We start from the raw sequence: 23057 nt of genomic DNA, 5'->3' as shown, positions 1-23057 counted from the left end.
AAAATGCTTCTGAAAGAAAAGTATGAGGAGCCACATTTACTAATGTTACGGTAATAAGCAATCGCGCTCATTTCCAGGCGCTCTTCAATAACATACGGATGAGTTGTAAAGCTGTAAACTTGTCCGTGTTTTATATTTCGATAAATTCGTAGTTTGTTGACGCAGAGATTAAAAAAAATAATGATACCAGAGTGTAAACCTGGTGGAAGTGCGTCGTCCCTAATTTATCCCAATATAAATTTTCCCATGTGTTAAAATTAAACAGTAATATATCAACCAAAGTCTATTTAAGGATTTGTGCCTAAAACGCAACATGTTTGCAAGGACTGTTTTTTGTTTGTCTCTTTGGTATGAAATTAAAGCTGCATTATATGTTTGTACCATGTATTGCAACACAATTTGAGTGGGTAACATACGTCATTGGCTGCATCCATTCGTGAGCCTTTCATCCAATGTTTTCAATGTTCACATGCAGCCTTCCATAGTTTCTTCACAAGACCAGACAATCTTTCACAACTCATTTAGATAATAGAGCACCTTTAAATGTTAATTGTTAAATATTGATTACTTAAGACGTCATTGTTAAGTCTAAAGTGTAGTTTTGGAAAATCTAATGACCCCTTGCACCTATTTGTGGGCCCGCTAAAAATAGGGCCTTGCTGGCAGCACATGCACGCCTATGATAGGCAGTTCCAGAGGCTTTCTTCACAGACACGGGCTCCAAAGAAACGCAGACAGCATTTCAATGGTAAGTTGGAACGCTTATTGTGTGTATATGGACCCCAAAACAGGAATTTAGCATGTAAACCTGAAGAAAAGTTGTTTTGTGCTTGTGTATGGTTACAACTTGATAGCTCAAACTATTTATAACTTGCTCCAATGCAAGTACTTTTCCTGGTCAGAAAGGACAAGCATGGACTCTGAAGTGTGCGCTGAGTAGTGTATGAATATATCATTAACTTTACGTCTGCTCCAGTAATTTGTGTCTTCTTTTCTTGATTTTTAGGGTTTTTTCTATGAATAACAAAATTCAGCTGCGATCCAAGGCAGTGAATTCTGACCAGCAGAGGACGTGACTCCGGATTTTTTTTTATTATAATTTTTTTTTTTACAATTTTTTGGGGTGGTGGTAAAATAATAGTGGATTTCACATTTTTTGGTGAATTACTGCAGTGCACAATGACTTCAAGGAGGCCAATGACTCGCTCTTTTTCTGCCAATGGGAGAACCAGCAGCTTCAGTGAAGAGGACAGCAGCTCTTCAAATGGCCGCACCGAAACCCGCAATAATTACCTCTCAAATGTTAGGCCAGAAAACAGGTATGCGTTTTTAATCCACTCACATTACGTACTGCAATTATGTTAAAGAAGACATTTTATTGTGTATGGTGATTAAGACAAAACAGATTGATATAGATCTTACAGAAAGGCGCTCCAAAAATGTACACAAAATAAGGGCAAAACCAATCAGAATAACAAAAATGTCAATGTGCTTTGTTTGTTGAAGAGGAGAGACACCAATTGCCTACTTCGTATCAATGAGTTAATTCCAGAACTCTCAGCTATTCATTAACAACCCTGCGTTTGCCTCCTCTCTAACTAGCTATTCAAGGTATTCGCACTACAGGCCAACGAGGTAATACATACTTTTCAAACATTCCTCCAAACTAACATCTTAACCACGCAATCTGATGTCCCCCAAGAATGAAACCTACACACGTGTTAACTGCTGATGTTTCTAGTTTTGTCCAGTCTTGCATTCAGTTTCAGTGACCAACATCATTTTTAATGTTGCATTTGCCATTCCTGTTTTCCTTGGTTTCCCAAAAGTCTCTGTGTCAGACTTTCCACTAGCAGTAAAGTCCATTAACCACTTTCCTTCAAAGAAAATGGAATGTACTGCACCAGTGTGAGGACGCCTCTGAAATGTTACAGCAGTGAAAACGTATCATTGATTGAAACGTCTGTGTACTTGCAGGAGTACTTTGTGCTCAGTCATGGCTCAGCTTACTGAGGACATACAACCATCCTTTGAGACCACCTTAAAGTCCAAGGCTGTGTCGGAAAACTGTAACGTAAAGTTCAGCTGCATCGTATCAGGTATATATTATTTCAATTTTTTTTTATATTTTTCAAATCCATGATGTTTATAATATGAGAGTTGCTGTAACTGTAATGTAAAACAACTAAATTAATGTTGTCCAAGGTACAATTGGAGTGTTTTATATTTATTTATTTTTTATTTATTTTTATTTTATTATTATTTTTTTTATTTTAATTTTTTTTTTAATTGTTTTTTTTTTTAATTTATTTATTTTTTTTATAGGTTATCCAGTTCCAGAACTGAAATGGTATAAGGATGATATGGAAATGGATCGTTATTGTGGACTTCCTAAGTATGAGATCCACAAAAATGGGAAAACACACACCCTCCATATTTACAAGTATGTGACGCACAACTATCAAATGATAAAGTTCCATTTTTTTGAATGACTGGAAATCCAGATTTTGATTCATTTGATTTAATAGGTGTTTCATTTTCTAGTTGCACATTGGATGATGCGGCTATCTACCAGGTCTCAGCGAGCAATAGCAAAGGTATTGTCTCGTGCTCGGGGGTACTGGAAGTGGGCACCATGAGTGAGTTCAAGATCCACCAGAGATTCTTTGCCAAGCTGAAGCAAAAAGCGGAAAAGAAGCGGAAAGACTTGGAAGAACAGAACAAGAAGGGCATCAGGGACAATATTCCGACAGAGGAACCACGTGTTAGTCCGGAACCACCTCCAAGGAAACGTCCAGTTCCTCCACCAGAGTCAGCTCAAGCAGCTAATGAGCGTGTCGCTGTGGAGCAGCTGTTCGCTGCTGCAGGAGCCAATGGAGTTAGCTCTGACGTCAAAGAAACAGCCTCTGCAATAACAGACAATAGTCTGGAGAAGGACATACCGGCCCCTGAGGAACTCGTGGCCAAAAAGAAACCAAAGATCACCAATGGTGTCGATGCTGGCGTTAACACCACTCCAAACAGCAGCAGCAGCAACGGCAACAGAGAACATGTGAATGGAAATGGAGGTGAGAACCATTATGACGGCGGGATCAGTTTGGCCCAATTTTTATCAGAGACAATCCAGTCTGAGACTGCTGAAGAAAGCGAGACCTCGCCTCAACTGGAAAAACCTCAGGAAATGGATGTCTGTATCAAAAATGCAAGTATCGAAAAAGAAGGAAGACTTGAGAAGTTGCAAGGAGAGAAGGAAGAGCATGAAACAGCAAAAGAGAAAGAGACCATCAAAGAAAAAGATTTTCTTATAGATAGGGAGAAAGAAAAGGAAAGGTTACAAGAAGTGTCAAATCAGGCAGATCACCCTAAACATCACAGAAAGTCTCTTAAGGATCATGACCATCATAACATTCAGTCATCCATCTCCTCCATGTTGCACACGGTCAAAGATTTCCTCTTTGGGAAGGCTAAGAAGGACTCTCATGATTACATTGAAAACAAAGATAAAGAACATGACCACCTTCCCAAGTCCATACAGCCGAAATCTACACAATCACAAACACCGCCATCATATCGGCTCTACAATAAGCATCGGGCCGAGATGGACAAAGCTCACACGGACCAAGTTGTACCTATGGAAACTGATAAGTCAAAAGAGCCTCCAAAGATCATGGATGTAAACCAGCAATCTGTGTCAAAGAAACTCTCGATGGCACAAGAACATAAAGTAAAAGATGACACTGCAAAGTCACCAATAATTGAATTAACCATTGGAAGCCCAGAAGAACATAGTTGGCGAAGTAGCCGAGAGGCCGGGCTTCGCCTGGAGAACATGGAAGTATCAACGGGTGCAGGGATCAGCAGTCCAGGCCAACAAACGCCTTTGTCCGGTCTTCAAGTTCCGACTGAGGTATGCACAGAGGTCTTGAAAAGCAGCTGGTTGTCACTTGACTTCAGAGTTATATTTAGATTGCATTTGCCTGACAAGATAGTGAGTGCACACAAGCCCCGCAAGGGTTAAATCCTTCACTATGTTCACTAAGGAACTGATTTAATGAAAAAAAAAAAAATTGTTGTGGGAAGCACACTCGAGAATTCAGGTAGACGTGCATGGCTAAGGTGTGGCAGTTCGACTATTCAAACTGTTGATGCAATGACTCAGCGTGCCCAGTTGGAACCCGCTTTTGTCGCATTGGCATCACCAAACAGATGCAAGTCAAACAAGTGTCGAAGAAATGAGGAACCATAAAAGCAGATCACTCTGTAATGTTATATGTGGGGGCGGGGGATGTTGTGTATCTTTACGACTCACTGTAAAATAGGCCGGAGCAACATCTCCTGTGTTGGCGGTGGTGAGTGAGACAGAAATGCGTCAGAGGACTTGCTGAAACCTGAATGCCAACGACAGCTCTCACGTTACGTGGAGGCTTTGTACAATCTGTCTGAGTGCTAGTCGAGTCACTTTTGTGGCGGGCCTCAGCATGAGAAGGAGGTTCTTGTCACATTTCGCAAATTCCTTGCAAATAGCCCCCCCTAACCCTCTCAAAGTATCCCCAAAGACTAAAAATAAACCCTCATGCAGACAACAGGAAGGCAATGCTTCCCTTATTGGTGGCGAGCACGGAGAATTGGTTTGCTTATGCAATATATAAGAATCGATGATCCATGGACTGTAAAATTGCAGCTATCACCGAAACTTGATATTTGCCAGTGATTTTGAAAATGACATTTGAGCTTGCAAGTATTGAAGCTATATAATTATTTTTGCCTAATTATGGATTTCTTTGACGAGGTTGTTCCTAAGCCCCATTTTAACAAATACAACTTTTTTTTCAATTTGTGTTTATTAATGCTATATTGATTAATGAAAAAAGTGCCATGGCATGTGAACTCTTGTAGTTGCAAAATCACTCAACCATTAACACAGAATGATACATTTTCAAATAGCGGCTAAAAATTGTTGTCTGCTTGCGTCAACTGCGATTGGCTGGCAATAAGTCCAGGTGTGTATCCCGCCTACTGCCCGAAGATAGTTGGGATAGGCTCCAGCACGCCCGCGACCCTCGTGAAGACAAGTGGCTCAGATTATGGATGGCAATTAAAAAACAGTCCGTTTTTGATCATCGAAATTTCACCAAAAGAAAAACAGTGTATCTATTTCAGACGTTTTTATTTTAATAAAAAAAAAATGGTATACAATTTAAAAACAGATATGTCCTTTTTTGTAGACTGAATTAAGTGAGCATGAGCTGATGTTTGTACTGGTGTAATGACTTCTCTAACTGCTACTGGCATGTGGCACGTGGGAAGAGGAACTGAAGACATCAGGTTCAAAGTGAGCCCACTGGAATGCTGATTTGTTTTCAGTAATGTGGAACTATAACTGTTTGTCTAATATGGTAACGCCTTAATAAAAACCTCACGGTTGAGTGACTGGAGGAAGTTTAATCTTCTATCTTTGTTATCTTGCATGATAGTGACACAATCGCACACTGTGTTTACACACAGATTCCAGAGCCAAAGCTTTGTTTTTCGACTTCATATGACACCATGGAAAGCGTTAACTTCATTTTTTTCGTAGCTTGTTGTCACGAAGCTACACGGAGCTTCTAATAACACCATGTATACATCCAAAATGTGTTAACACTACGAATAAGCAGTGAAGGGAAGTCCCCAGAAACACCATAAACACTATACGTGTGCACATTTTTTTTTTCCTGAACAGACTAACAGTTGATTTAACATTTGTTTTGAACAGTTTTGTGATCAAGCAAAATACAAATTCCCATGGTTAGTCTCTGCTGAGCTATCATTCATTTACCCTTTATTTGTGTAAGCAGCACACACGTGCCCAAAATGTTCAGGAATTCCCCTTGTCTTAGTTCAAAATATCATAAGAGCTGACACAAGCAGTTCAAGAAACGTCAGTTCGTAAACTTCCATGCCCTTTTCAACATGAAAATGACATTCATGTATCTCCACTTTAGCCTCAAGATGTAAAATTGAATATGACGTGAATATGACAATCTTCATCTTCTTATCTGCATCCAGATTTAGATTGTTCAAATATCAAAACATTTTCTTGGTCCCTTGCCTGTGTAAACACAGATACTATTTATTTGGAACAAGATAGAGAAAACACTTGGGATAAAGTGACAAGTCATAAAATATCAATTTTATTGATCTTTATTATTTTTACCATCTTTTGTCTTTACACTTTTGGTGTTCTGCTCTGCCTTGCAAATAACACGAATGTATCCCGTCACTCTGTTTATAGTGAAACAGCTCGGTGGCAAATGTCTCTACTCTAAAATGTGTAAACCTTGAGTCTTATCACATTATGTTAAAGCTTATATAGTCCAAAAACATATATTTGGATCATATTCATGCATAAATGCGACAAAAAAGTCAGTTGAATGGAATTTTTTTTAAGAAAAGCAAACAAGAATGTGGGAAGGCACTAAAATGTTGTATTTGATTTCCATTAGGCTGAAGAGAAACATACTGAGGTGGTCTCCAGTGTGGATATGGTTCTCTCATACCCACAAGATACCCTGGCAACTTCACCACAGCCGAGTCACCTTGCTGTAGAAACTACACCTCCAACAAGAGAAGATAAGCCTCTCATATCACACAGCCCAAATTTCCTTCCACCGTCCAACGTTTTAAAAGATAACCAAGCTCCTCCTACCAGTGTTAGCTCAACTCTGGTGACTAAAAGCACTGATGCTTTGCAAAGGGGAGAGGTGCGTATTGAAAAGACGGCTAAAGACAACGAACCCGACAAAGAGGTGAACAAACCTTCCAAGAAATCACATGTGGAAAATAAAGTGATATTAAAAGAATTTCCTCAACCCAATATAAATAGACATGAGGTGGCTGTTTTAACTCCGCCTCCACTTGTAAAGGGAAAACCTGACAAAGAGGTAAACTACCCTACGAAGAAAATATGTGTGGAAACTGAAGAGAAATTAAGGAAGCTACCCAGAGCCAATTTAAACAGAACTGAAGTGACTGTATTTACCCCGCCTATGCTGGAAGAGGGTAAACCTGACAAAGATGCAAACTACCCTGCCAAGAAATTATGCATGGAAGCTGAAGAGAATTTAAAAGAGCAACCCCGTCCCGATGTAAAGGTATCTGTATCAACACCGACGTTGCCGGAAGAGGCAGTCGTTATTAGGGACATTAAAGCACCCAATCAGACGTTTGCCTCAGATATGGAGAGTTCGCCGAGCAGTTCACACAGCGATCATGCAAACATCGAGCCTGAAAGTGCTTCAATGACTCAGGAAATGAATGTTGAATTTCGACCCGGTGCAGCCCCCGAGATGCTTGACCTAAAAATGTGGCCTGAATGCACGCCATATTTCCCAGATGAAAGCAAAGAAGACCCAAACCATAGAGTACCACAGAGTTCAGAATTCAGTTCTAGAAACTGTGAGATGAGAGGTGAAAGGAAGGAAGGACTCACTGATGCTCGACCAACAAATATAGAAGAAAATCTGAACAATCTAAAAGAACAAAAGCAGGTGATTGTACAACCTACTGAAACTTACAAAAAAGTTTCGGATACGGTGACAAAAAAGAAAGCACCAGCAGTTGCAAATGAGTTAAAAAAGAAGTCAGTGAAGATTGTTACAAATAAGAAAGATAATAAGAAGGTTGAAATAAGTCTTTTGGAAGCTTCAGACATGATGCATGAAGACCGTAATGTCAAACAACAAAGCCCCTCAGAAAATGTTCCGCTCGCATCATTGTGCATCGACGACACAGCACACGTCAAAGAAACTGTGTCTGATAAAAGCACAGAAGAACAGATTGCTGTCCCAAATTTTGAAATAATACCGCCTCAACCCAAGCAGTGTACTCTGCCGCTAACTATACTAGCACTCAAGAAGATAGAATCAGAGCCAAGTATTTTAGAAAAACATTTAAAACCGCAAATTATAACCCAGGATATTGTTGATTCCTCAAGTTTATTACCAAATCAGAAAGATCTTAAAAATGATAAGCCATCACGCTCAGATGAAATGAAGGAGCTTGAACGGTTAGACGACAAGACAGAAATAATTGTGCAGGATCAGGCACGAATGAAAGGTAGTCAGAAGCGCCCTCAGGTAGACTATTCAACTATTCCCCAAATAAATGTTTCATGCCGCGATGACAAGGAAGATCATGAATTTGTAAAAGCGCATGTTCTGGATTCTCTGCAACCCTTGGCGACCGTGCCCATATTTATGGTACCGCCAATATCTGTCACTTGTCACGAGACTGAGAGTGAACTAAAGAAGCAAACTGACAATGAGAGGACAGAAACTGCAACTTTGCCGGTCTCACAGAGTGTAACACAGTTTGGCACTGGAAGCACCACGCCGGCTATGTCTGGAAAAAATCAAGACATTTCCGAACAAAGTCTACCCGAGAACTCGCCTTCTATGCCAAATGAAAGTGGGCGACAAAGGAGGAATGACAGTGCGCCTTCATTAAGTAAAACCACCGAGGACGATAGTTCCCTTGAAATCCTGAAGGCAAAACCCTTAAAACAAGTGAAGATTGACACTTCCGTAACTGTTGAGGACCTCCTCAGAAGCAGAGCCCCCGTTGAGAGACTCACACAAAAACCCCCCACTCACCCGTCACTGAGCCCTGGCAGTATCCGGAAATATATGTCCAAGGCTACCACAGATCTAGAGAGCGATGCTGGGATGACGGTCCCTGTGATCACAGTGGATGACCGTCAAAGTGACAAGCCGGATGAAGACATGAGTGGAGGATCAACCCCGACATCCTCTACGCCGACATCATCGCTGTCCTGTGAAAGCAGCCCGAGGCTGAAACGCAGGGACAGTCTTTCACTTATACGTTCCGCTACGCCCGAGGAGTTGGCCTCGGGAGCGCGCCGCAAAATCTTCATGCCGAAACCTAAAGAGGATGCGGACGCAGCTGCCGTTGGGCTGGAAGCTCAAAACAAGAAGGAGAGCCCTTACATGTCGCCCAGCCAGGCTCGCAGAGCGGCCTTGCTCCAAGCCCCCGTTGGACAAAACACCCCTCCAATGGAGAGGCGCTCGCCGCTGGTGAATCGCAGGAAGGCCACGCTGGAGGTTCCCAAAGTGGCGGAGGAGCCACCCAAAGACGAGACAGCCAAAGCCGTTAAAGAGGAAAAAGTTGCTGAAAAGAAGGTTGACCCACTGAAAGGTAAGAAGCTCGTATCCAATTACTGGGACCAAGCCTGTTAGCTTGCAAGCTAGCTCAAGCTATTTGATTTACAGTTGAAAGCTGAACGGGGTGTGGTTTTAGTGCATTTGAAGGTGCCCATGTTGTTTGAGAGTGGAGAGAAAGGCTTGATTTTTCAAAATTTTGAAGCCTCATTTTAGAAACTGACTGTGACTTTTTTTAATCATTCATGAGAAGGACTTTAAGTTTCATTCATTATTAATTATTTTTAGAATTCCCTGTTTTGTTTATAATTATACTTGATGTCTTAACTTGAAGGTCAGTTATATTTCACTGTTTCAAAATCATTTAAGTTGATCAGCAGTTTATTTTGACTTTATAATTGCATGGCCGAGTGGTCTAAGGCGCCGCGTTCCGGACCCAGTCTCCCCAGGAGGCCTGGGTTCGAATCTCGTGGCTGCCAGGATGGCCGAGTGGTCTAAGGCGCCGCGTTCAGGACCCAGTCTCCCCAGGAGGCCTGGGTTCGAATCTCGAATTTCCCCATTGTGGGACTAATAAAGGCATTATTAATTGGAAACAAATTTACATGTTTGCCTCGGTCCATGCATCGCTTGTTAGTTTCTGTATGATTTTATTGCGACTGAACAGGAAACAAAAGCTTTTTTTTTTTTTTTTTTGATGGAAGAAGGTGATTTACTTAAGCTCATTGTTAGTCTACTAAAAGTTGGTCTGTCTCACACTCAAGAGGTCCGGGGTTTGAATGTCGGCTCAAAATCAGATCTGATAAACTCTTGTTGATGAGTAGCGCTATAAAAGTCAGATGCATAGGAAACACTGTATTGTGCTGACGTTAGTTAAGTAATATTGGATCTGTAGTTTGTAAAGTCTGGCATCGTTCCAACAGAATTCTAGGAACCGCATTAGAGAGGTTGTTTGATGCTGTGTGTATTTATGTTTGCGGCCATGTGCCAACAGCTCCACAGGTCATCCGTAAGATCAGAGGGGAGCCTTTCCCAGATGCCTCCGGACACCTAAAGCTGTGGTGCCAGTTTTTCAATGTGCTCTCCGACTCCACCATTAAATGGTTCAGGGATGAAGTGGAAATACTGGAGGTCAAGAGAAGGTAGATGGACTTCATCGCCACCTCGAACACAGATCGCCGTTGCCAAGTTGTTGGCCGAATGGCATCTCTGCGCTATTATTCGGGGGATATACGGACAGCATGGCTGGCCATAAAACTGTAATGATATAAAACAAATGATTCTACAAGGATTAGGATGAAGATTTATTGACATTGAGAGCACCCCGTGGCCTTCTGTCATTCTCATATTCACAGTGCGTAGACTTACAGCTCATGTGACTTGTCAACCTCACAGCTGTGACACGGAAACTGGCTAGACGCATCAACTGTAATACGACACAATATTTTTCCCATCTCCGGGGGCATTAATAATCTATATATATGCACTTTCGCTTGATGTAACTGCAGCGTGTTGCTACATGTAGCTGTCCTTTGTGTTATAGCGACACCTAGTGTCCTTATCTGGTCACTGACTGTTTCAGCGGGGTGATGATGTTTTTGCCTGTTGTTTTCAAGTGCAGGGGATGAGACTCAAGTGGCACTTGCGATCGTTCTGGCCGCAAGCCAAGATTGCGGCGTGTACGGCTGCAGCATCCACAACGAGTACGGCACTGACGACACAGACTTCCTCCTCAGTGTCGACAGTAAGATGCAACATCCAAGTTCGAACCCTTTAGCCATTCAATGAAATCATGACTTCTGAAAAATTCCATTTTCTTTTCACAGTTTTGTCTGATATACTTCTCAGAGATGATTTGGAAGGTAACTTCTGCTTTGGTGAACCAGAAAATGTTATTATATACTCTTAAACTTGTTTCAATTTTAACTGTTTTGTTCAGTTGCTTAGTTAGTTATGTCGTGCAACCAGAGAGTCTGATATAGTCCCTCTGTTGCTATGTGTATTGAAATTATTTATATGCTCAATTTTTATTTAATAATTATATTAATATTTCAGACAACATTCACGGGGAGATTATAAAATACAAAAAAACTTGTGACATCAAAGGGGAAGGCAACTCAAAAACATTTTTTTTTCCAAGAATGTGTTCCATGCAGACCAAAAAGTGTAAATGTGGCATGCTGATTAATATTGCGTTTTTAGCCGTCGCAGGCCATTTCATGCCATTTCATCACTTCTGAAAAAAAAAGCAAAAATCCAATATATGAAATTTCAATATTTGCATAGAAATCATGTAGTGTGAATATGAATAGTAGGGTTTTGAGTTGATATTATTTTCCAGTAGGGATTTCTTAAGTTTAGATTTAAAAAAATGGGTGTGATTTACAGTCAGTCAGGAAAGTTAAGAGTCATTGATGGAGTCACGATTGACTAGCCAGTTCTGCATGCAGTGTGTGTGACGGTGTGGTGTGAATGTTAGAGTAAAAGTTTGTCTGTGTCTGTATGTGCCTTGTGTTTGACTAATGACCAGTCCAGGGTGTAGCTCACCTTTCTCCTGAAGTCAGCTAAGATAAGCTCCAGCTTCCCGTGACCCTGAACAGGCTAAACTGGATAGAAAATGCATGAATGGAATTGCAGTTAGGCTGCATGACGGACCTCACAGTTCTGAGGTTTGGTGTTCAAATCTAGACGACGGCCATGCTCTTGAATCCCTCTTCTTAATGAGTTCCACTTTGTAATATTTCCTCTAGTTGGAGAGGAGATAGAGATGACACCACTGCTGTTCACCAAAGGCCTCGCCAACTCGGGTACCTGGGGCGACAAGTACTTTGGTCGCATCATGGCAGAGACGGCGCACATCGGCGAGGGTTGCAGCCATAAAGCCAGCAGAGTGAAAGTCATCTACGGCCTAAATCCTGTCTATGAATCTGGGAGCACGTGCATCATCAAGGTTCCAAACCCCATCGCCTACGGGACCAAGCAGGATAACAACCTTATAGAAAGAAATCTAGAGATGACGAAGCAAGTGAGTGGGAGGAAATATTTTGAGGTTAAATTGATGCTAACAAGCCTCACGTTGTTGTCTTTGACTTGATTTCTTCTGCCAGGAATGCAAAATTCAGAACATGATCCGGGAATATTGTAAAATATTTGCAGCTGAAGCAAGAGTCATTGACAACTTTGGCTCTTCACTGGAGTAAGTCACACAACTAGCCCACAAAGGCTTTGCTACTAAGTCCTTGTAAGTATGATTTGTCTTTTCTGCTTGCAGAGTCATCCCTCAATACCTGATGTATCGACCCGCCAACTCTGTGCCGTACGCCACAGTGGAAATTGACTTGGGGGAAGTCTTCCTCAAGTTTTGTGTGACGGATGCCAAAGGCCACCTGATTGCACAAAGTGCCTCTGAGATGGAACAGAAATGCAGCACCTTCCAGCATTGGATTCACCAGTGGACGCACGGCAATTTACTTATTACCCGCATGGAAGGTACAAAAAAAAAAAAAGCTGGGTTGTTTTCCAAAACCACACGCCGTGCATGTGTGGATTTTGAGCAGATGGAGTTTCTTTTTCTCAAGATTGCGTTACTTATTTGGGCCCAGAAGAGTTGGGTTAGCAATTTCACCCAGTTTACGTATATTAAACTGTGAAATAGGATTTGTGCTCAATGGTTACATTTGATTTTTCCAACGGACAAACAGGCCAGGTCATTCCTAGGAAATACATTTTTGTTAAAATGTGTGTGTAAAACATGTAGTATCATTTATTTGATTTTACATTTATCCTTGTTGTTTTCACTAAACTTTCATTATAATTGTCCAACCTATTATTTGATAAAATGAAAAATTTGAAATGGATGAATACATACAACAGTTATTACCGGACAATTGGTACTCTAAATGCTCAGTGTGCCGAATTTTAAAAAACGGACTGTACTTTCCCCACCTCTGCCTTATATACAGGTGGCATCTGACCTCTGAAGCAGTAAAAGTGTTAAACTTCAGACTTACTAATGCATTAAACTGCTTCGCTACTGTGACGGTTCTGTTACCATATATATATATTTCCGAAGAGGAATATCGATAGGGTTACTTGGCTTGTCTAAAAAGGGGATTTACGGTACCCATCCATCCATTTTTTTACAGCTTATAGCCTACCGTAGATAAATATATAGATATGTATAAATAAATAAATACAAATATATTTCAGTATTGATTCTCTGATTTTTTTTTTTTGTTTGTTTGTTTTTACAGGCGTTGAAACAAAGATTACAAATGTTAGAGTGGCGACCAAGTCAAAAGGGTTTGTATTATAATTAACGAACACTGATGTTTTGGGTTGCTAGAGATCAAGCTGCAATGAAAAGCCACCATCTCTGTGTTTCAGCTACCAAGGCCTGACAGACTGCAGCTCTCCAGAAGTCTTTGAGCAGTTCCCAACGGTCCACCAGTGCAACTACTACTGCGGACTTCTCGGCTTGCGCCCGCTCAAGACTCAAGACCAGCAGCAGACCACCAAGGTGAAGGGCTCCAGGAGCCCCTTGCTCAACCGCAAGTTGACAACGGGCTCCGGCAGCCCCCAGCCACACCGGAAAGGACACAGCCCACAGACGAGCCGGAAGGCTAATGTGAGCCCAAAGGTGACGAGGAAAGTCCAGGAGACTGAGGACGATTCAAACGGCAAACTCAAGCCTGTAGAAACTACTGACGCTCTTGAAATGAGGTAGGAGAGTGTCTTAGCTGTTTCTCTTCAGTTTTAATCGAATAAGAATAGGAGTTTCTTGCTATCTAAAACAAAACCGCGAAGAACCATGGGATGTATTATCCCTGTTACAAATGTGACTAAAATAAAAGAAGGTGCAGAAGTGAAAGTGCACTGAACTCTTCTGCACGGGGCCTCGGAGTTGACGATACGCGACTGAACACGTGCCGCAGTCTTATCAGCTCCACACGGGACTCTTAACAGTACTTGTCGTAGCAGAAATGGCAATTTACCCGTCCACACTGACTGTATTCTTGAAGAAGTGAGAAAGAGAGATAGAACGAGAGAGATGTCCCTTTTTTGTTTTTTGTCCACATCTGACGACAAATTCTGTACAACACACTGCATGTTCATATGTGATTCTGTGATGCAAAATCTGTGTGCGGCGGCATCCTTTTGATTTTTAGCACAGCTTGCAGAAAAAGTACAGCGTAAATATGAGTTTGCGCTGTTCAATTCAACTCAATGAGAAGTCATCAAGACACTTCATTAGGTACACCTGCAGGTTTACCTAATGTTGTGCCAAGTGAGTGTATGTGTGAGCAGAAATAATGAGTTAAGTCCAGTGATTTCTGTTTTTGCAGTTTGCTTGCTTAAAAAAAAAAACAATCACACTTACAGATACGCCATTATTTCCGTCATTTGAACAATATTACTGTGCAGCTCATTGCTACGCAGACACAGTACGTTGGCAGTTGTGACCTGAAAGCTGCTGATTCAGCTCCATGCCGTTATCTGGAGCCGACCCATGGACACATTGGGCAGAGTAGGCAAAAGAGCACACGCAGGATTTCGCTCTCTATGCAAAGCTCAAGTACAACCAAGTCAGATAGAATAGTTTGTACTTTTTTTTTTTAAGCTGAGAACATTCAGGCTTCGACACTAACATTTGATATCTCTCGCTTAAGTTCAGAAATTAAAATTCCAAACAGAACTGGCATGGATACGTGGATTCTTGGTTAATGATCAGTGAGAGTCAGCAGTTGGCTTCAAAAAAGATTTGTTTTCACTTGCATGGCAAGAAAATCAAGCAGATAGTGAGCATCACATGAGAGTGTGACGCAATTTATTATATTTCAGAGTGTGGCGACAAAAGGACAAAATGTTGTAATTGGCTCAAATGTGTATCAGAACGAGTGAATGTGAGACAAAGATATATAAATGTATGTTTATAAAATGTCACACCGTGTCAAACTAATATATTTTCTATTTTTAATAAAAATCTAAAACATTGGTTTTTGAGTGAGATTCATATTTCAGTACACATTTCAGCCCAGTCTTTATTTTTTTTATACAGTACATCCCTATACATAATAATCCATTTAAAAATTATGAATAAACTTTTGGGCTATTTACATTCATCAAACAGCTGACGTCTGAAGGTTTCCTGAGCTATTTTTCTTTTAACATTGAACAAGTTATAAAATTCAACTTCTTAATTAATTTACAATATAATACATGGCAGTTAATACTGTACATCTATCTTAAAACATACGACAGTATGCAATTCACTTGAAAAAGAAATCTCAAAAACAAAAAATCTAAATCTTTATATCCATAGTTGTTCGATTTCTAGTGTCAATGTAGTACACCGTCTTACAAAATATTTTCATTATAACAGGCAATTCCTATGATTGTCAGTGTTTTAGTTTCTTACAAAGTCAGTGTAAGAAGTCCACACACACCTTTTCAAGTCACAAATTTTTGTGATATAAAAGAACAATAAAACAATTAAAAACTTTTTCACTATTAATATGAACTATAACACTACAAATGTCATTCTTTTGGCTAATGAGCATACCTTAAACATACTTTTTGGAATTATGAACAATCTTGATTTCTTTGGACCAAAAGAAAATCTTTCAACACGCATGAGAAAATTGTGTTATTTCCCAATGTATGGTCGGGGAAATAATGTTTTGAAATAATTTACCTTGGTCTCATTTTGTTATATCACAAAAAACTGAATATAAATAGGGGTGTGTAGTTTTTTTACAGCTACTGTTTGAACTAAACATGTGCCAATACAGAAAGATTAAAAAAGTGTTAATTGCCTAAAAAGACTCAATCATGTTGGGTAAAGTCTCATATTGAATACCAGAAGGTACACTTAAGAAAATATTTTCTTACCCAAGTTGAGTCTTGACATTTATACATAGGTGGCAACGGGTGTTACCGAACTACAATACAAGGATACAGATAAGTCTTCCCTCACAAACAAAGTGCTTCCTGAGAGACACCGCAGCACTGACAGCATTTGGCCAAATACACGGTGGCGTTTTTAACCATGCTCCACGAGCCCTCGAATGAGATGGTCCCGTTGTTGACAGCACTGGAAAAAAAGTCACATAAGTCAGTACATGGTCACCGCTCGAAGAGACATCTTCCCACGATCAATCGTTGGGTCTGTTGTCTAAGGGTACATCTTAACATCCATCCATCCATTATCTGAGCTGCTTTTCCTCACAAGGGGGCACTGGAGCCTATCCCAGCTGTCTTTGAGCAGTAGGCAGGGTACACCCTAGACTGGTTGCTAGCCAATTGCAGGGCACACAAAAAGACAAACAAACCATCCGCACTCATAATCACACTTTGGGACAATTTAGAGCATCCATTCAACCTAACAAGCATGTCTTTGGAATGCGGGAGGAAACCGGAGTACCTGGAGAAAACCCACGCAGCCGCGTGAAGAACATGAAAAGAAGGGCTACTTCACGTAGGGCTTAACTGTATAGAGTTTTTCAGTTTGGATCTAAAAACAAGGCCTACCTTCCAAAGAGGTCCATGCAGCAGGTCTGCACGTTCACATCTGTGCCGTTGAAATTCGATTCACTGAACAACTTCACACAGTCGAATGGAGGAACGAATAAGATCCCTTGGAGGAGGTCAAAAAGGTAAGAGCAATGCGCGGGAGGATAATTTCTAAAGAAGCCGAAATATAAGTGCAACCTACCAGCAATGCAAGCATTGACAAGCGAGACGCATGTGGCTGTGATCAAGGATCGCAACACCAGAGCTGAGACATCAGTTCTTCTAGATGGGCATATAGAGGCTTTGGTAAGAGAAAATGCTCTGTGTCAAACAACAGTACAGCGACAGGATGCTGGTGTATACTTGAAAAAAAAAAAAAAGATGAAGGATGATGGGGATACTACTCACATAGGCCACCAATCATGACGCCAAGGGAGCTGAAATTGGCAAAGCCACAGAGAGCGTAGGTGGAGATTATTTCGGATCGGACCTGAAACAAAAAGACATTTGTATTAAAACAACAAACACTGGAAATTAGGGGTGCAACAAAAACAGATATATATATATATATATGTGTGTGTGTGTACTCACTGAAATCCACTGTCTTTCCCCGCCAATTACTGCATCCAGTCCATTGATTCTGTTGCTCCTCAGTGTGGATAATTTCTCATAGGCCACAAATTCGTTAAGGAAAAGCTTGATGCCAATCAACTCGGCGACGGTAAAACTCTCCTCAAACGGCACTCCCATCATGAAGGCCAGGGGCATGAAAACGTACGAGCACAATAACTGCAACAAAGGCAAGATTTTAACATACAAGTTCAATTGAACCCGCTAAGCAGGTGGTGGATGGATGTTTCTTCATCGTGCAATGGCATACCTGAAAGGTGACATCGGGATATCCCACCATGCCTCCGAGCCAGCTCAGAGCCTCGTTAATGAAGGCGAGGATGGCGAGGAAGGCAATGAGGTTGGCTGCGATGTTGGCAACCAAACCAATGGAGGCTGACGCTCCGCTGCTGGCTGCCTCCAGAATGTTCCGCTCCTCTCTAAGGAGGATTGAGAAATGTTGAGGAGCACAACTCAACAGACAAACAATACGCAACCGCTCAACACATACGCACCCACAAGCCACTTTGACAGTCTCCTCTGACTTGAATTGGCTCTCTTCGGTCTCTGGGAAGGAAAGCTTGGAGAAGGCGAGCGCACAGGGAGCAGCCATAACCGAGGCGGATATCAAGGAGGATGCATCGATCTGCAGAATAAAATGGTTCATTGAACAACTTTTTCACATGATCTCAAAAGGTAATAATTTATTCGCAACATTCTTTTCTCTTCAAAATATCTTCTTACCCCAAATGAGATGAATGCCCCCATGACGCTGCCTGCAATTGTGGCAAATCCTCCAGTCATAACAGCATGGATCTCAGATTTGGTCATGTCCTTTAAATAGGGCCGAATCAGCAGCGGAGCCTCTGTCTGACGCACAAAAGCAGGAAAGAATGAGCTGGGTGAATGACTCCCAAAAAAAAAAACAAATAAATAAATAAAATAAATAAATTAAAAAAAAAAAAAACACAACTGAGTCTTGTCAAGATTACCTGGCCAATAAATATATTGCCTGCAACACTCAAGGTCTCTGTGGGAGACGTTCTCATTGTTATCTGCATAATCCATGAGATCTGCATGTGTAAAAAAAAATAAAAACAACATGTGGTTAGAAATCAGGTGTAAGTGATTTGCACTTAACCTTTGCCGACCTTTAATATGAGCTAAATGTTTACCTTCAGGATGAGCCACTGCATTAAGCCCAGAAAGTAAAGCACAGACATCACGCTACTGAAGAACACAACGATAGGCATAGCCTGAGGAAGACGGCGACGGAGACACACGATAATATTGCTTATTATCAACTGGATGCGTGCGTTTTTATCCATGTGCACAGGACATGAAATTACACATCATCTGCACGGCTACTGACTTGGAAAGCAAAGATCCCGTTGATCAAATCTCCAAAAACAAATGATGATCCTGCTTTGGTATAGTCCAGGAAGATCTGAAATATACAAGACAAACATGGATTATATTATGTTGAGAACAAATGACATTATAACCCCAGAATTTCGCATTTCAGTCACGGGACGCTTTACAGCAACTCAGTAAAGATAGTGAGTGCAATTTAGCCCTATAATGAATTATTCTCGGAACAACCATCTTCATGAGAACCCTCGCGTGAACCCAGCATGATTATAAAGTATCTTCAAAGATAAGCATGTGATCCAGACTGTTAAACAAGCGTGTTACCCGGTATAAGATAAGGCCTCCACTGGTTAAATAACAGAAAGTTTGACACATCAAGGAAGAACATTGTTGCCGCACCGTTTTTGTTCTCAACCTTCTTAACCCAAAAACAGTCCTACGTATTATATTTAATATTATTGTTTCATTCGAAACAAACAGTTATTCAATATTAAAAACAGATGTATTGAAGTTGAAAGTTAAAGTGGTACCGGTAGCACATTTTGCGAATCAAAGGTGTTTGTACACGATTACACGATTAAACAAAAGCTTGTAAAAGTCGATGCACCTGCACTTGTCGTCCGAGCCATTGGAAAGCTATGAATCCAGGCTCGGTTCTGATGACAAAAAGTCCGATGCAGAACTGCAATCCGAGGCCCCAAAACACAGGCCTCCAAGTCACCTAAAAGTGAACAGAGATGTTGACAACATCACACTTTTTATCACAAAGGCGGTGTCGCGCTATCTGTCAGGAAGCTGCCATAAAACAAAATGTTTTCGCAAGGAAGCAACTCTGCGAAACCCTCGGGATGATGCACGCAGCGACAAGACCGAGCGATATCCAAAGTCTCAGCAAAACACATGAGAGATAAGTGTCGAGATAAGGCACGGTCGCTATGGTAATTATCCGTCAATACAAAAAAAAAAACTCACCGCTGTCCTGTGTGCCGAGCAGAGGAACGTGAGCAGGACGAACATGCACACACCTCCGAAGGAAATAAGCTGCTCGGGACGCTGGCTCGTGTCTAGCACGAGCCACAACGCCAGCAGGACCACCACAATGACGATGAAGACCCTGACATACACAAGCTCCATCAATTGGACATCATTGTAAGGGCATCCCAACGACTTCAACTCACCATTTGAGCCATCTTCTGTTGGCTTTCAAAAGTCGTGCAACAGGTTTAAAACAGCGACTGATGCTCTTTCCTTGGTACTTCTTCAAAAGATCATAGGACTTGGACACAACTACCAAACATGTGAGGACCACCAAAGCGGTGGCCCGCTGGAAATCCAAAACACAGGCTGCAATGAAGTATGCCAAATAACCTACAGAAAACACACACACACACACACACGGGCACACACACTCATTAGAGTTTCAAGTCAGTAACTGCTCAGAAATCAGTGACCTTTGGTCACTCATTCACAAAGTGTGGTACACTCTCTGGTGTTATGCGAAAGAGTCACTGAATTAAATTCAAATGCAATTTACAATATTTAAAACAAAGGGCTCTAGACCGAGACCAATTTGGGGGGCCGGGCACGCAAATTTCTCAAAGGCATGCTCAAAAAATATATAAGAGGTCGTACCAGTGCAACCAATCTTTCGAGGGACAGGTGAGGAAGGTATCAGGAACTCTTTATTTATTTATTTATTTATTTATTTATTTTTACCAAATACCAAATATTTCATCTTTGCTTAAGTGCATTTTTTATGAACAGAGCTTGAGTCTGTTATACTTTATTATTATTTTTAATTATTTATTTTTTTAATTGATCTACAATGTAAGATATTTTATTCATTATTCTAAATTTCAATTCCAGATGTCAATATTGTTGAGAATAAAAAGCCATTTGCACTTTAAAAAGGATATAAACAAATTAAGATGCTCTATCGTAATATCAGTAGCATAAAAAAAAACATCGACAATATTATCCTTTAATCATGATAGTTTTGGGGAATATATATCATTCTAAAAAACCTGTCAAGGTGAGTGACCTATGCCCAGTGGAAATAGCTGCGGATGATAAGAACTTCTTGAATGTTAAGTAAGGCCAGATTTGTTCAAAAGTCAAAACCAACATGGACACAGAGCACTTCTAGCACCAATACTTTTGAGTAAGTTCGCTGAGTTGTGGAATTGTGCTTAGCATTTTAATCATAACCAGATTGGGTGTTAATCATTTACCAGTCAGTATTGCCTGACAAGATATGTAGCGATTTTGTTTGTTTTGCGGCGTTGAATGCAAATGCAGTGGAAAATTTGGGGGACTCTAACTTCTGTGTTAAAAAAGTTGAGCACACCAGTGCGAACAGTGTAAAAAGTTAGTCAAGAGCCCTGAAACATGAATACAGTTAAACATTTGAAAACTTATAGCTATGGCAGAGCAATTTTGAAAATTTATCTCATTGTGATTTTGATGCAATGGGTTTTTTTTCAAGGTCGTCTACACATGTATTCGTATCTAACTGTAATCTGCATTACAACAAACAGTACCAGATTTATTATACTGAATTATTTCATGTATGAATTAATATGGAAGACAGTTTATTTATGTATTTCAATTAATTTTTAACTTACTAATGTCTTTCATTTGCAGTCTTTTAAGCGTTCACTTTGACCCCTTTATAAAATTCTACCAAACAAGTGTGCCGGGCCCGTAAATATAAATCAGGAAAATCTGAATGATACTACAACAATAATGCAAACAAATGTGAGGCTTTATCATTTAAACTTTTCATCAAACAATTGTATGTAATCTATGTTGACTGCATTTCTTAAGCATCCAGGGCCACGACCTTCCTGCGTGGAGTTTGCATTGTCATTTGAAAACTGCATTCTACAACACTGGGATGAAGATTTCAATTATATTTCTTATCACGGTAATTGGAGAGCCAATTATTCTTTTGTGTGGAACTTGGTGTAAAAAATTAGTTACAGTACCTGCTCCGAGTACGCCCAGCAAAACGTACGTGAAGATTTTGGAGTGATCTTTCAAGTAATCCTCAGCAGCGTTAAGCGGCTTGACAATTTTGCTGAAGAACACAAGAAATCTGCTTAAGACTCCATTGCGCATACATCAGAAACCACCACAACTATGTGCAACTCTTCAATAATTCACTCCATTTTGCAACAACTTGCTGTCCTGGAACAAGTACCTTAATGGCAAAATTCACCACCCAGGGTGCTTGATGGATATATTACAAAATCATAATTACTTCAATTAGTATTGAAACAGACAGCTAACAATAGAGCAAAAACAGCCACTGAGCTTAGAGCACCGGTGCTAAACTCCGGTCCTCGAGGACCACTATCCTGCATGTTTTGATCAGGATTGCTATGAACTCCCGCAGTGTTTGTTGCTAAGGTGATAATTTGAATCACGTGCGTTGGAAGACGGAAACATGTAATACATGCAAGAGAGTGGCCCTCAAGGACCGGCGTGGGACACCTATGGATTAGAGGCTCACATAGTTTCATAAGCAGGTTGTAAGAGAGCTACAGGGAGATTGGGAGAGTCGCAAAAAGGAATAGACGTGGACGTCCTTGTTGTTGAGCTCCCTGATGGAGAACAGCAAGGTGTGCAGAAACTACTGAAATATTCAACATTCAAAAGTTTACAGGACAAATTAAGTTCACCTGCAATGGATTTAGTACAAGTACAATATGTTTATGAAGAGCAGTACAAGGCACAATGTGGTCCACCAAAATTAACCAGACACACCTTAGGTATGATCTCCGTCCCTCTCTAGACCGCTCCGCTTGCTCTCTAGTGTTGCTCGTATCACCTGTGATGCCCTCCTGAGTACATTTTGGTGAATGGTAAGAAAACATTGTGACTTCTTTTCAAAAATGAACAGTATCACATACCTCTGGTTCAAACCCATGGTTGTACACTCCATTTCCAATGGCCAGGCTTCCATTTCCATTGGTCAGGCTTCCATTCTTGAGTTCAAAACTGTCTTTGTCCACTGCAAGACACAAACAACCTTCCCTTTTGTGCAAGCTTTAACAATCAGGACGACGTGAGCGACAAAACATTTTGCATTTGCAAGGCCAACGTGTGATAAAAAACAAAAAAAACTAAAAAAAAACAGGCGTGTTGCAAAAAAAGTGGAATAATAAATAAACAAAAGCCAAGAGACAAGTGTGAAAGAAACAGGTAGAAAGTGGAGCTAATGGCTTACTCATTGTGTGTGCTCCTCGACTCTGTTGTCAAATGGTGCCCTGTCCAATACACTGCGGGGAAATATATCCTGCCCTCCACTAAACATCTTATCATTAACTGAGAGAAACATTGAGTACTGCTCCCATCAGCCCTGGAGCAACGGGACAAAGGCGTGGATGAGGTCATAAACTGTTTTAA

At 40.8% G+C, this 23057-nt stretch overlaps 2 protein-coding genes across 3 annotated transcripts; one reads left to right on the top strand and one right to left on the bottom strand.

Moving 5' to 3' along the window:
- Window positions 1-669: 669 nt before the first annotated feature.
- Window positions 670-14700, top strand: alpk3a (alpha kinase 3a). The gene is given in 16 exon segments (XM_088298823.1): window positions 670-712; window positions 715-748; window positions 1191-1319; window positions 1603-1635; window positions 1978-2099; window positions 2326-2443; window positions 2545-3907; window positions 6486-9195; window positions 10150-10297; window positions 10772-10899; window positions 10982-11017; window positions 11906-12180; window positions 12263-12351; window positions 12427-12644; window positions 13409-13457; window positions 13542-14700. Coding segments are annotated over 16 exon segments (5835 nt in total). The 3' UTR covers window positions 13882-14700.
- Window positions 14701-15178: 478 nt separating this feature from the next.
- On the bottom strand, window positions 15179-22981 carry slc28a1 (solute carrier family 28 member 1). Of its 2 annotated transcripts, XM_088298806.1 has the most exons (18): window positions 22879-22981; window positions 22562-22662; window positions 22416-22492; window positions 21635-21726; window positions 19826-20015; window positions 19620-19761; window positions 19255-19368; window positions 18649-18723; window positions 18452-18532; window positions 18269-18349; window positions 18021-18146; window positions 17792-17922; window positions 17548-17716; window positions 17259-17456; window positions 17076-17157; window positions 16870-16968; window positions 16686-16791; window positions 15179-16248 (listed from the first exon to the last, which is right to left on the bottom strand). In XM_088298806.1, the coding sequence occupies exons 1-18, from the start codon at window positions 22880-22882 to the stop codon at window positions 16128-16130; spliced, it is 1989 nt and encodes a 662-aa protein (XP_088154932.1). In that variant the 5' UTR covers window positions 22883-22981; the 3' UTR covers window positions 15179-16127. The 2 variants fall into 2 exon arrangements, 1 of the variants encoding a protein (XP_088154932.1); XR_015844100.1 differs by lacking the exon at window positions 15179-16248 and having other exon boundaries at window positions 16739-16791; window positions 16870-16949.
- Between the last annotated feature and the right edge of the window lie 76 nt (window positions 22982-23057).

Source organism: Idiotropiscis lumnitzeri, chromosome 6 (genome assembly GCF_059441095.1).
Source record: "Idiotropiscis lumnitzeri isolate Australia: NSW breed Sydney's pygmy pipehorse chromosome 6, RoL_Ilum_1.0, whole genome shotgun sequence".
NCBI classification, from domain to species: Eukaryota; Metazoa; Chordata; class Actinopteri; order Syngnathiformes; family Syngnathidae; genus Idiotropiscis; species Idiotropiscis lumnitzeri.
The sequence above is the reverse complement of the archived record's forward strand: the minus strand, read 5'-3'. Positions and strand labels throughout refer to the sequence as shown.

What these genes read in the sequence shown, in the direction of transcription:
- slc28a1 (XM_088298806.1), bottom strand. An exon ending in GGGAAAGACAGTGGATTTCA is followed by an intron (nt 17,158 to 17,258) that starts GTGAGTACACAC and finishes TTTTTGTTTCAG; the next exon opens with GTCCGATCCGAAATAATCTC. An exon ending in TGCATGGACCTCTTTGGAAG is followed by an intron (nt 16,249 to 16,685) that starts GTAGGCCTTGTT and finishes CTTTTTTTCCAG; the next exon opens with TGCTGTCAACAACGGGACCA.